This window comes from Ooceraea biroi, chromosome 1, assembly GCF_003672135.1.
Source record: "Ooceraea biroi isolate clonal line C1 chromosome 1, Obir_v5.4, whole genome shotgun sequence".
Lineage (NCBI taxonomy): Eukaryota > Metazoa > Arthropoda > Insecta > Hymenoptera > Formicidae > Ooceraea > Ooceraea biroi.
This window is the reverse complement of record NC_039506.1, coordinates 22,926,423-22,938,213: the sequence shown is the minus strand read 5'-3', so window position 1 is coordinate 22,938,213 and position 11,791 is coordinate 22,926,423. Positions and strand designations below refer to the sequence as shown.

At 34.0% G+C, this 11,791-nt stretch overlaps 3 protein-coding genes across 7 annotated transcripts; 2 read left to right on the top strand and 1 right to left on the bottom strand.

The window, feature by feature from the left end:
* The first annotated feature begins 349 nt into the window (after positions 1-349).
* LOC105283480 (probable ATP-dependent RNA helicase DHX34) lies at positions 350-11,707 on the top strand. Of its 5 annotated transcripts, XM_011346266.2 has the most exons (17): positions 5,821-5,935; positions 6,024-6,138; positions 6,233-6,979; positions 7,101-7,267; positions 7,346-7,552; positions 7,684-7,816; positions 7,967-8,115; positions 8,217-8,449; positions 8,527-8,713; positions 8,800-8,994; positions 9,074-9,283; positions 9,445-9,813; positions 10,021-10,196; positions 10,279-10,389; positions 10,531-10,652; positions 10,752-11,013; positions 11,190-11,472. In XM_011346266.2, the coding sequence occupies exons 3-17, from the start codon at positions 6,265-6,267 to the stop codon at positions 11,470-11,472; spliced, it is 3,519 nt and encodes a 1,172-aa protein (XP_011344568.2). In that variant the 5' UTR covers positions 5,821-5,935; positions 6,024-6,138; positions 6,233-6,264. The 5 variants fall into 5 exon arrangements, with proteins under 5 accessions (XP_011344569.2, XP_011344571.2, XP_011344568.2 ...); XM_011346267.3 differs by lacking the exons at positions 5,821-5,935; positions 6,024-6,138 and adding an exon at positions 350-915; XM_011346269.3 differs by lacking the exons at positions 5,821-5,935; positions 6,024-6,138 and adding an exon at positions 5,419-5,512.
* Positions 935-3,282, top strand: LOC105283482 (partitioning defective 6 homolog gamma). Its single transcript, XM_020033028.2, has 5 exons — positions 935-1,716; positions 1,780-2,005; positions 2,105-2,226; positions 2,308-2,586; positions 2,709-3,282. The coding sequence occupies exons 1-5, from the start codon at positions 1,651-1,653 to the stop codon at positions 2,910-2,912; spliced, it is 897 nt and encodes a 298-aa protein (XP_019888587.1). The 5' UTR covers positions 935-1,650; the 3' UTR covers positions 2,913-3,282.
* On the bottom strand, positions 3,895-5,882 carry LOC105287445 (partitioning defective 6 homolog gamma). The gene is made up of 6 exons (XM_026971667.1): positions 5,759-5,882; positions 5,329-5,425; positions 5,040-5,265; positions 4,819-4,940; positions 4,459-4,737; positions 3,895-4,336 (listed from the first exon to the last, which is right to left on the bottom strand). The coding sequence occupies exons 2-6, from the start codon at positions 5,392-5,394 to the stop codon at positions 4,133-4,135; spliced, it is 897 nt and encodes a 298-aa protein (XP_026827468.1). The 5' UTR covers positions 5,395-5,425; positions 5,759-5,882; the 3' UTR covers positions 3,895-4,132.
* Positions 11,708-11,791: the final 84 nt, after the last annotated feature.

Below are 11,791 nucleotides of genomic sequence, written 5' to 3'. Positions count from 1 at the left end.
AATAGTTTATACAAAAGTAATGATATAATCATAGAATTCTGCCAATTCTGTGAATACAATTTTTCATACAAAACATACATATGACACAAAATTAGTTGCTTGCTTCAAAAATTCACAATTCATAATATATTTATAAAACATATCTAGTGAAAAGGAATTGTATGTACAAGATGACGGCAAGATTCTGGCAAAATGAGAGAGAGATGGTGACGAAAAAGCAATTCTGATTAAAAGCACATGTGCCAAAGACTGATCTTTAAACATATGATATTAAATATTAATATGATATTGCGATATATGATATTAAAAGATGTAATAATTCCTTATAGTTTTTTATATATCTAAAAACCATGTAATTCGAAAATTTCAATGTTTAGTTAGTTTAAACAAACACCGGAAGTTAACTATAATTATCAGAAACTTCTGGACCTTCCTGAAAGTGTTACGTGCCGTAACCTGGGCATTCATTTTTTTAGTGTACTAAACTTGTATCCTTCCTCGTAGAAAGTTGATTTATTAGAATATGCCTAAGCTCCGAATTCCTTTTCGCGCTGCTGATTCATCTTGATTCATCCTTGAACCAAATATGTCATAAATGAGCCCTATATCATAAATATGCGTCAGGACTAACCATTGTAAATTCCTTTCCCCTTCCTTACGGGTGCACCTCCCTTATGACGATTTTTCTACTCTAACTTTTAGCTGTAGTTTTTAGTTTTAATCAATTCCCGTTTGTAACTTGTACCAGCAATATCTCTGGAGTTGTTAATAAAGGCACTGAGTATATACCGTATCCCTCTTATATTATTTCGTTACGTCTCGATAAGAGCACGTATAAGCAGAAGGACCGATCTTATAAAAGGCTGGACGCGTGAGGAGAGTTGCACACTCTTAGGAAAGTTCGGTTGGATACAGGTATAGCTATCTTTGTCAGATAGTTAAATTATCGAGAGCTCACTCCTTAAATTCCTTTACTCGTAGAACTGCGGCCTATCCTCCTTTCAAGTTTTAATTGGCTTTAGGTTTATAAATCTGAATAAATCAACGTTTGTACATAGTGTTTCCATGTATTAAAACTAAACCGTGCTACTAAAAGAGAGGTTTTGTCTTTTTCGACAACGCCTATCCCAGTCCTACCTATTTCTTTCATTCTTCTCACTTGTGCCACTTGCTTTGCATATTTGGTTATTCTACTAATTTCTCTCATTTTGATATTGTCTAACAAAATTACAAGAACTTATGCAAGTCTTATGACACTAATATACAGGTAGGTGACTAATATACAGGTAAGACGGTGTCAAGTGTTGACAGGTGATTAATCTAGTAAATAATGCAAGATTTCGAGATTGTACCGAGTAGAAGATAATCCTATAATAAATTTTAGTTAAAATATACTTGAATATATAAGTTACGATACAAATTGATTCTGTATGGGGAAAATTTTTAATTAAAGTGTTTCACAAGAAGTATCTAATATAACCTTAAATCAATGATGCGATATACAAGCTCAAACTCGGAAAAGAAATACGCACGTTATTGCGTTCTGCAATTGGAGAGATATTTAAAAACTCAAAGCCATAACAAAGCTTTGTATGTATATTTTTTGGCCTTTTTTGCAGGTATTGAAAGCTCTATAGCTGTCAGATAAGAATGGCTTTGGTTATGTCCAAGAAACAGGACAAAATGGACAATAATATTGTCGCCGTGAAAAGTAAAGTGGGTATACAGACTGAATGCAAGAATGTTACACTATTGTTATTATTAAATTATGCTTTGCAGTTTGATGCCGATATCATCCGATTTTCCATGAATCGAAATGAGCCTATGAGATACGAAGAGTTTGGGATGCTTCTAGCACAGCGCCACGCTATAGGAAAAGATTTTAATTTTTCAATATGCCACGCGGATACTGACGGAGATTTGCTTCCCATAAATAATGATAATAATCTGGCTAGAGCTTTGCTAGCTGCCAGATGTTTGTTAAGAATATTTATTCAAAGAAAAGGTAAGGTGATGTTTTATTTTGTCTTTTGCATATTATAGTAATATTAAGAAAATTGCTATTATTATTGGAAGAATAACAGTTATTCATTATTATGGATAGGTGATGGAACGTGGGATAATGTACATGGGACAATAAAAACAAAAAATTTTATATCTAGTATATTGGGCACACCTGGAAGACCGAAACCTATTGCTATTTCAAATCCACATGATTTTAGACAAGTAAGCTTTAAGTCTCGTTACATTTTTCTTGTGTATTTTAATCGATTGATTTGTCATAGAATAATCGCGTTTTGCTATTAGGTGTCCGCCATTATCGACGTCGACATTCTGCCAGAAACTTGTCGACGGGTACGTCTTTTAAAACATGGTTCGGACAAACCTCTAGGATTTTATATCAAGGACGGCGAAAGTTACCGCGTACTGCCACCGTCTGCTGGTGGAGGAATCGAAAGAGTTCCAGGAGTATTCATCAGTAGATTGGTGCCAGGTGGTCTAGCAGAGAGCACAGGACTTTTAGCTGTAAACGATGAAGTCCTGGAAGTAAACGGTATAGAAGTTGCAGGCAAAACGCTTGACCAAGTAAGTATCAGAAAAATACTTTATCAAGCTATGTAACATTACAAAGTATTTTATGCAGAGCATTATAGTTGTTGCAGAGTGCACACTTATACAATATACTTATAAAATTTTTTTCAAAACAGGTAACGGATATGATGATAGCAAATTCATCTAATCTCATCATAACTGTCAAACCAGCAAACCAGAGGACAGCGTTATCCGTATCTCGTCACGGTTCATTCTCGCGCAACAGCCAATTGTCAACAAGAAGTCACCAGTCTACACAAAGCGCCGACAGTGATGAGGAGACGGATGAAATTGTTGATCTCACGGGCTTGACGGTGTAGGACGCTCCGACATCATCCACGTGGAGCACCGTCACCATTATCGTTACAGCATCATGTTTATCGAATTGTACATCAAATAGTTATTATTCTGCTTCATGTATGTTCTTATACGCATATATACTTTAATATATATTATATTACTTATATTATTTATTATTTTATATTTATGCGTATTTCTATACGCGTTATACATTTATGTTGTATGTATTTTTATTAAAATTACTTTACGTTTATTGTAGCCATAAGCATTTTATTATATGCACATATATACACACACACACATGTATAATATATTTTTACAATATATATATATTTTTTTAATATTTATTTTATTATAGTAAAAGTATAGTAGTAGATAAACTGTGAAAAAGGTGTATATACATATATATAATGTGCCTCTGAACTGGCAGTACCAGCAAGAAGGGAATGATTCTAAAAGAATGAGTAGAAAATGTAGAATAACTTTTGTAAAAAGCCTTGGTTTTGAGAAAAAGAGTCTCGGATATTCGTCGAAAATCAAACAACTTTTGTCAGAAGCAGTTTTTTCTAGAATCACAAATAGAAAAGCTTTTGGGATAGAAGTGATAGTAGTGGGGTAGGTCTGCTTAATGTGGATTTTATTTCGATTTTTGGTTACAAAGTGTAAAAGGGTGTCAAGTGCGACAGAGACAGCAGTAGCACTTCTCTATGATTTTCAAGGTCTTACACACAAGTCTAGAAACGATATCGAATTTCAGTTGGGGGGGGGGGAGTGCACAGAATTTCACTCGTGCTATTGTCACTATGCGTCGCTGCTGTTGAGAGATGTAGCGAAATAGACAGAGAATTGACATCCTTTTACACCTTGAGATCGAAAATCGATTTATCACTATGTTAAAATAAATTATAAAATATATTACAATATTTAAAAAATATATATTGTAAAAATATATTATACATGTGTGTGTGTGTATATATGTGCATATAATAAAATGCTTATGGCTACAATAAACGTAAAGTAATTTTAATAAAAATACATACAACATAAATGTATAACGCGTATAGAAATACGCATAAATATAAAATAATAAATAATATAAGTAATATAATATATATTAAAGTATATATGCGTATAAGAACATACATGAAGCAGAATAATAACTATTTGATGTACAATTCGATAAACATGATGCTGTAACGATAATGGTGACGGTGCTCCACGTGGATGATGTCGGAGCGTCCTACACCGTCAAGCCCGTGAGATCAACAATTTCATCCGTCTCCTCATCACTGTCGGCGCTTTGTGTAGACTGGTGACTTCTTGTTGACAATTGGCTGTTGCGCGAGAATGAACCGTGACGAGATACGGATAACGCTGTCCTCTGGTTTGCTGGTTTGACAGTTATGATGAGATTAGATGAATTTGCTATCATCATATCCGTTACCTGTTTTGAAAAAAATTTTATAAGTATATTGTATAAGTGTGCACTCTGCAACAACTATAATGCTCTGCATAAAATACTTTGTAATGTTACATAGCTTGATAAAGTATTTTTCTGATACTTACTTGGTCAAGCGTTTTGCCTGCAACTTCTATACCGTTTACTTCCAGGACTTCATCGTTTACAGCTAAAAGTCCTGTGCTCTCTGCTAGACCACCTGGCACCAATCTACTGATGAATACTCCTGGAACTCTTTCGATTCCTCCACCAGCAGACGGTGGCAGTACGCGGTAACTTTCGCCGTCCTTGATATAAAATCCTAGAGGTTTGTCCGAACCATGTTTTAAAAGACGTACCCGTCGACAAGTTTCTGGCAGAATGTCGACGTCGATAATGGCGGACACCTAATAGCAAAACGCGATTATTCTATGACAAATCAATCGATTAAAATACACAAGAAAAATGTAACGAGACTTAAAGCTTACTTGTCTAAAATCATGTGGATTTGAAATAGCAATAGGTTTCGGTCTTCCAGGTGTGCCCAATATACTAGATATAAAATTTTTTGTTTTTATTGTCCCATGTACATTATCCCACGTTCCATCACCTATCCATAATAATGAATAACTGTTATTCTTCCAATAATAATAGCAATTTTCTTAATATTACTATAATATGCAAAAGACAAAATAAAACATCACCTTACCTTTTCTTTGAATAAATATTCTTAACAAACATCTGGCAGCTAGCAAAGCTCTAGCCAGATTATTATCATTATTTATGGGAAGCAAATCTCCGTCAGTATCCGCGTGGCATATTGAAAAATTAAAATCTTTTCCTATAGCGTGGCGCTGTGCTAGAAGCATCCCAAACTCTTCGTATCTCATAGGCTCATTTCGATTCATGGAAAATCGGATGATATCGGCATCAAACTGCAAAGCATAATTTAATAATAACAATAGTGTAACATTCTTGCATTCAGTCTGTATACCCACTTTACTTTTCACGGCGACAATATTATTGTCCATTTTGTCCTGTTTCTTGGACATAACCAAAGCCATTCTTATCTGACAGCTATAGAGCTTTCAATACCTGCAAAAAAGGCCAAAAAATATACATACAAAGCTTTGTTATGGCTTTGAGTTTTTAAATATCTCTCCAATTGCAGAACGCAATAACGTGCGTATTTCTTTTCCGAGTTTGAGCTTGTATATCGCATCATTGATTTAAGGTTATATTAGATACTTCTTGTGAAACACTTTAATTAAAAATTTTCCCCATACAGAATCAATTTGTATCGTAACTTATATATTCAAGTATATTTTAACTAAAATTTATTATAGGATTATCTTCTACTCGGTACAATCTCGAAATCTTGCATTATTTACTAGATTAATCACCTGTCAACACTTGACACCGTCTTACCTGTATATTAGAATTGATTAGAATCAACGTATCATAAGACTTGCATAAATTTTTTCTAATTTTGTTAGACAATATCAAAATGAGAGAAATTAGCAGAATAAGAAGAAACAATGTAATAAAATTCAGTATCCTAAATGATGACGGAAGTTTGTCTAAATCTAACCTAACTTACTATAGGTTTGTGTGAACTCGTTCTGTTTGCTACCAATTTTTATTCTTTCTCTTTTTCTCTCTAAAGTCTCATCTATATTCATTCCATTTTAAGTACGAGAAATATAAGTCAGTTTAAGTGGTGCAAGTACAAAGAACAGAGCTAATGTAACAGTACGAAAAGTACGATTAAAGTGCTCAAACTTATGTTTTGATTATATAGATAAAAAGTAAGGTTATACATTCATCAATATATTCATCAATATACATTTACGAAAGTATTTTGAATTAGTACATTGATCGGTGCAATATAAATAATTTCAGGTACAAAAATTGAGAGAAGTCAAAAGCAGAAAATGTCAAGAAACGAAGCAAAACAGCGTTTACCTTCCCACAAGCATACAAATGAAAGTAACAAATATAGGAGGAAATATGAGAATTATGAAAGCAAGAAACACAAATCATCAAAATCTTCGCCAAGCGATCAGGAAATGCGTGTGTCTTCTAGTCAAACATATTCCAAATTGCGAGATCATCACGAACAGATTGACGAGGACTTCCACTTCAGCAATTACAAGCATATATTGAACAAGGTTTTTGTAGCGAATCCAAATCTCATTCATGACGTCACTGACTTTTGGAAATTCATGGAGAAATACGAAACTGTGAAGAAACAATTAGACGATAGCGACGAATCAACTGTCACTTCTGCTCTGAACTCTATAGGAGTGCCTGAGAAATATCACAAGTCTCATTGCCTGAATTTTAGACTTAATTTATCTTACGCAGAATTGTTCACACGTATCTCAGAGGATGAACAATTGACGAGGTCGCGTCTGTTGAAGTTCAAGAATGTGATAGTCTTATATCTGGACTTTAACCAACGGGAGAAATTCAACAAATTGAAAAAGCTCAGGGATATGCAGGCTAATTTGCCGGTAACGCAATACAAAGAAGAAATCATTAAAAGTGTAAAGGACGAGAAGGTGGTCATCATAGCAGGAGATACTGGTTGCGGCAAGTCTACTCAAATCCCTCAATACTTGTGCGAAGCTGGTTTTCAGAAAATAGGTGAAGTAATCTCATGACAAGTGTTACTTATTTCTAAATCTAAGTGTAGAATGTCTTCAACGGCACTATCTGTTTGGCAAAATAAAGCACATTTTAATTCATGATTTATTTACATACGTAGCGTGCACACAGCCTCGGAGAATAGCGTGCATATCCTTAGCAAAGAGAGTTGCTTTTGAAATGTTGAGCGAGAATCTTAACAAAGTTGGATATCAGATACGCTTTGAAAAGCAAAAAAACCAGGAGACGAACATCACATTCATAACGGAAGGTTTATTGCTACGACAAGTGAGTATTCCGCTATCCATAAATTATTTCATCATCTCGAGAGACTTTATGAGTTTTTAAAAACAACGTCTCACACAGATGTCAAGTGAATCAGCATTATCTGCGTACGATGTGGTGGTCTTGGATGAAGTACACGAACGTCATCTGCATGGGGATTTCTTGCTGGGCATTATGAAGTGTATTATATATCACAAGCCGGACTTGAAACTAGTACTAATGTCTGCCACTATTAACATTGAGCTCTTTAGTAATTATTTCGCGAAGGAAGATGTTAAAATAATAGAAGTAAGTTAATATTGTATCATAAAACTTTAGTAATCTAAAATAGTCCTTTAACTGTCTTCTTAAATATCTTTTTATTTTTGATATTGAAAAATAGTCTGTTGGTAACATTGAGATCTCCTGTATATATTTAGGTTCCTGGAAGATTATATCCCATTCAGTTGCTCTATCGTCCTGTGACTGTGGATGATATCAAGTACAAAAATGACAGATTCAATCCAAGCCCGTACGTGCAAATAATGCACATAATTGATGAAAAATATCCAGGTAAGAAAAATTTTACTTTAATTGTATACCGTAATGAGACAATGAGATTAGACTAGTGTCACGTATTAAAATTATATATATAATATTTTTGTTACTTGCAAGTAAAATTATAAATATATCACAGTGATCACAATGTTGAAAATATTACAGCCGACGAGAAAGGCGATTTGTTAATATTCCTGAGTGGAATAAGTGAGATTACTGCGGTCGTAGATGCTGCCAAGGAGTATAGCATGAAGAAGAATAATTGGATAGTTTTACCACTTCACAGTACCCTCTCCATCGCTGAACAAGACAAAGTACCCTCTCTTCTCCTGTGATACTATTTTTATGAGTCTTTTTTACGTTATATTTTTTTTCTACTATATACTTTTCCTCTTTTGCTTTCGTCTCTCTCTAGGTGTTCGATTATGCACCCAAGGGTGTCAGAAAATGCGTTGTTGCAACTAACATTGCGGAAACGTCCATTACCATCGACGGGATCAGATTTGTCGCTGACAGTGGGAAAGTAAAAGAAATGAGTTACGATCCATCATGTAAAATGCAAAGGTTAAAGGAGTTCTGGATAAGTAAAGCCAGCGCGGAGCAAAGGAAAGGAAGAGCAGGTAGAACCGGTCCTGGCGTTTGTTACAGGTAACTTAACGATAATTGTGAATTAAAGATTGTCTGTCCAAAAATGTCTCCGAAAATAAACAAGACTCTCTCCATAGAATTTACTCAGAGGAGGAATACAAGATATTGGAAAGATATTCAACGCCGGAATTGCAACGCGTGCCTTTGGATTCTTCCCTATTGCAGATGATAGCGATGGGACTTCCCGATGCACGGAAATTCCCGTTTATAGAGCCGCCGCCGGCTGACAGTATAGAAAATGCTATATTATCATTGAAAGATCACGTTGGTATTTGAATTATATATGTATATATGTGTTTATTTTCCTCGCACAAAATATAACAATGTAAAATTAATCATTCTTTTATCAGAGTGCGCTGACAGATAACGAAAAGATCACGTGCATTGGTAAAACTTTAGCACGCTTACCGGTCGATATTACAATAGGAAAGATGCTAATCATGGGATCCATTTTTCATCAAGTCGAGCCCGTATTGTCGTTAGCTGCAGCTCTAAGTGTACAAACGCCGTTTACCAATAGAGCGTACAGAGACGCCGAATGCGAGGTAATTAACATTAATAATGTACGAAATGATTGTGCCGTGGAATGAATTTCGCGATGAGACAATATTAACGATATTGCAGACGTCTAGAAAGAAGTTAGAGTCTGATCACGGTGATCCAATAACGTTACTGAACGCGTTTAAAGAATGGCTGGAGGTGAAGCAAGAAAACTCGCAAGAATATAGAAGTAGTGGCAATAGTAGCAGAAAATGGTGTAGAAGGAGAGGTTTGGAGGAACAACGATTTTACGAAATGACAAAATTGAGGACCCAATTTAAGGAATTACTCCAAGTTAGTTCGCATATCTCTTTTTTATGACTAATAGATACTTATAGAATATAGATAATTATTCAAAAGATATAGACAATATATTTTAAGCAATACAGACAAATTACAAATCTTACTAATTTATGTGCTTAATATTTCTAATATTATCATTTGTGACGTCGCAGGATTGCAATTTGCTCAACAGTCCTTCAAAATCCAACTCTTCTATGACTAGCGCAGAACGCGCGATAAGACACGGGGAATTAAAACTCCTGAAGTCTCTTAAAAGAACTTACAAACAAAATGAACCGAGAAAGCGTAAACAATTGAAAGTAGAGACGTTTGATATACAGTTGGAAGACAATGATGAAGCTAATGGAGAGTTCGACATAAAAGATATAGAATTTCGAATGAGAAATGACTCGAGTCAAGTGCAAAATCTTTTAACGGCATCCACCGCATGCAGTTATAAAGATCTGACAATGTTGAAATTGATATTGTGCAGCGGTTTGTACCCCCAATTTGCCTGTGCTGACGAATTTAATTATTGCAAGGTAAAACAAGGTTTCCGAGGATTATTTTTCTATTCTTTATAATTATTAGAATAACATATATGAAATTTTTGTTAGAATCATTTTGATGTGTGTGTGTGTGTGTGTATATATATATATATATATATAAACAAATTGCTAATTAATGTTTATTTTCTAAAAAAATTATTACTGAATTATTCACGCAATGTATTTTGCGTCATTGTTTAGTCAATGAGCGAACAATTATTTCATACGAAAGCGAAACCGTACGTCGCCTTACACCCAATGAGCTTCTTCGGGAACAACTCACAAGTTTTACAAATCGAGGAAACGGATATCGTATCGGTACCGGGATTTAAGAACAAAACTCCTGTCAGCTCCAAACATCAAATATTAGCATATTTGTAAGTTTCCGGCTATGCTTGCAGCTCTGTGCAGCGTGACTTATTAAATACGAACTTAATAAAATATTAACATTATTAACAGGTCTCTGTTGGAGACTACAAAACCATATTTAGTGAATACTTTGAGAGTACCAGCCGCGCAAACTTTACTGCTATTCGCACGCGAAATAGATACAAACGGTATATGTTCAATGTGAGTTTTGCTAATTTTAACTTTACATTTTCATGCGTAATGTAACGTAATATTGTTTTTACGCACAATCTTTTTTTTTCTATTTTTTTAATAAACGATATTTTTTAATATACTATAAAAAGTGATTTTTATATCTTATAGAATAGTATGCGATTCGTGGCTAATGCTGGAATTCCCCGTTCTTGATAACGGTCAGAATCTATTGCTGAAAGCTATTAAATTGAGGAACAAGTGGGAGTTTTTGTTAAATCAGCAATTACAAGGTAAAAGACATATTTTGGGCTATTGAGTCTACTTCTGATATCTCTAATAATATTTGCTCAGTTTACACGGTCAGAAAGTTAATATAAATGTTATTTTAGGCTCTTCCGATGTTTCAAGTAACGAGAGAAAAGATTTCAATATAATTGAACAAAGTCTCACGCAAGAACTAATTGAATATATGTATACCACAGTGCCATACACGATTAAACGATTATTACCAGCCGATTTGAAAACCATATACGTTGGGAACGATAATAATGATGCAAATATAGAACCTAATCCTTTTCAATCCGATTTCAGCAGTACGCCAAATATAACTAAAGGTGGAGTTCACGTGACAGATAATGTTACGTATAATTGGTAAGACTATTTTATTTTAACGTACAGTATATTTATTGCGATTATTTATATGTGTTACGTGTCACTATACAAAGAAATATAATGAAAAATATGTTGAATTACATAAAATTAAATATTATTGGGAATATTTCATAATTTTTCACTAATAAAATTTCAATTATAACTTCCTGTTGCAGCATAAAAGAAAGCGAGTGGAGCGAACGACTCGTTGCGGAAATGCACGAGACCGTGTGGCAGTGTCCAAACTGTGATTTTCAAACAATTTTATCGTGCATAGAGAAGCTTAAGCATCAGAATTCCTGTATAACCGCGAATGTGACTAGTGTTGATAAAGAAGGAGAAAATGTCGCTCATAAGCCTAATAGTCAAGCATACGAATGTCCTGATTGTTCAAAAACATTATATCTCACACCTATCGAAATGCTGAGGCACAAGAAACTCCATATCAGAACGAATTAATATAAACGTAATGTATCAGCACTGATTATAAATAAAACGTATATATATATATTTATCAGAAGGAATTATAATATTAAAATATTTAATATAATAAGTTTTGTATATGTGTGTAAATATGTTATATAAATGAGCACACATATTCGCAAAAACTTCTATCATATCCATGTAAATAGTTTTGATGTATTTTAACATGCACAGAAACAGATGTCTTTCTAAAAATAAAATTAATTACAAATATTTGCCTACAAGTCATTTTTACATTCAACCCTTTGGGTACGATGTTATATGTATAATTAATATCTGTAATATACAACTTCAA

What these genes read in the sequence shown, in the direction of transcription:
- LOC105283482 (XM_020033028.2), top strand. Translation starts at nt 1,651, where the DNA reads ATGGCTTTGGTTATGTCCAAGAAACAGGACAAAATGGACAATAATATT. An exon ending in TTGTCGCCGTGAAAAGTAAA is followed by an intron (nt 1,717 to 1,779) that starts GTGGGTATACAG and finishes TATGCTTTGCAG; the next exon opens with TTTGATGCCGATATCATCCG. An exon ending in ATCCACATGATTTTAGACAA is followed by an intron (nt 2,227 to 2,307) that starts GTAAGCTTTAAG and finishes TTTTGCTATTAG; the next exon opens with GTGTCCGCCATTATCGACGT.
- LOC105287445 (XM_026971667.1), bottom strand. Translation starts at nt 5,394, where the DNA reads ATGGCTTTGGTTATGTCCAAGAAACAGGACAAAATGGACAATAATATT. An exon ending in AATATTTATTCAAAGAAAAG is followed by an intron (nt 4,941 to 5,039) that starts GTAAGGTGATGT and finishes TATTATGGATAG; the next exon opens with GTGATGGAACGTGGGATAAT. An exon ending in ATCCACATGATTTTAGACAA is followed by an intron (nt 4,738 to 4,818) that starts GTAAGCTTTAAG and finishes TTTTGCTATTAG; the next exon opens with GTGTCCGCCATTATCGACGT.
- LOC105283480 (XM_011346264.2), top strand. Translation starts at nt 6,265, where the DNA reads ATGTCAAGAAACGAAGCAAAACAGCGTTTACCTTCCCACAAGCATACA. An exon ending in ACAGAGACGCCGAATGCGAG is followed by an intron (nt 8,995 to 9,073) that starts GTAATTAACATT and finishes ACGATATTGCAG; the next exon opens with ACGTCTAGAAAGAAGTTAGA. An exon ending in GATAATGTTACGTATAATTG is followed by an intron (nt 11,014 to 11,189) that starts GTAAGACTATTT and finishes TTCCTGTTGCAG; the next exon opens with CATAAAAGAAAGCGAGTGGA.